General features: G+C 49.6%; 1 protein-coding gene across 1 annotated transcript in view; it reads right to left on the bottom strand.

Moving 5' to 3' along the window:
• Positions 1-534, bottom strand: part of CADPS2 (Ca++-dependent secretion activator 2) — a 307048-nt gene extending 306514 nt beyond the window's left edge. Inside the window, exon 1 of the mRNA XM_009332287.1 lies at positions 412-534. Coding sequence (XP_009330562.1) covers positions 412-534 — 123 coding nt within the window. The remainder of the gene's footprint in view (positions 1-411) is intronic.
• Between the last annotated feature and the right edge of the window lie 204 nt (positions 535-738).

Here is a 738-nt window from a genome sequence, read left to right as displayed (position 1 = left end):
TTATAGAAACATTTTTTATTGTCTTTTACGGCAGTAGCCAGATTAAGTTCTAGTTGGGCTTTGGCCCTTCTAATTTTCTCCCTGCATAACCTCACGACATCCTTGTAGTCCTCCTGAGTTGCCTGCCCCTTCTTCCAATGGTCAGAAACTCTCCTTTTTTTCCTGAGTTCCAGCAAAAGCTCTCTGTTCAGCCAGGCTGGTCTTCTTCCCCACTGGCTCATCTTTCGGCCCATGGGGACCACCTGCTCCTGTGCCTTTAAGTTTTCCTTCTTGAAGAACGTCCAACCTTCCTGGACTCCTTTGCCCTTCAGGACTGCCTCCCAAGGGACTCTGTCAGCCAGGCTCCTAAATAGGCCAAAAGTCTGCCCTCCAGAAGCCCAAGGTAGCAGTTCTGCTGACCCCCCTCCTTACTTCTCCAAGAATCGAAAACTCTATCATTTTGGGATCGCTATCCCCAAGATAGCCTCCAACTGTCACATCACCCACAAGTCCTTCTCTGTTCACAAACAACAGGCCCAGCGGGGCGCCTTCCATAGTTGGCTCACTCACCAGCTGCGTCAGGAAGTTGTCTTCCACACACTCCAGGAACCTCCTAGACTGTTTCCTCTCTGTATTGTATTTCCAGCAGACATCTGGTAAGTTCAAGTCCCCCACGAGAACAAGGGCTAGCGATTGTGAGACTTCTTCCAGCTGCTTATAGAATATTTCATCTGCCTCTTCATCCTGGTTGGGTGGTCT

This window comes from Pygoscelis adeliae, unplaced genomic scaffold, assembly GCF_000699105.1.
Source record: "Pygoscelis adeliae isolate BGI_AS28 unplaced genomic scaffold, ASM69910v1 Scaffold9, whole genome shotgun sequence".
NCBI classification, from domain to species: Eukaryota; Metazoa; Chordata; class Aves; order Sphenisciformes; family Spheniscidae; genus Pygoscelis; species Pygoscelis adeliae.
The sequence above is the reverse complement of the archived record's forward strand: the minus strand, read 5'-3'. Positions and strand labels throughout refer to the sequence as shown.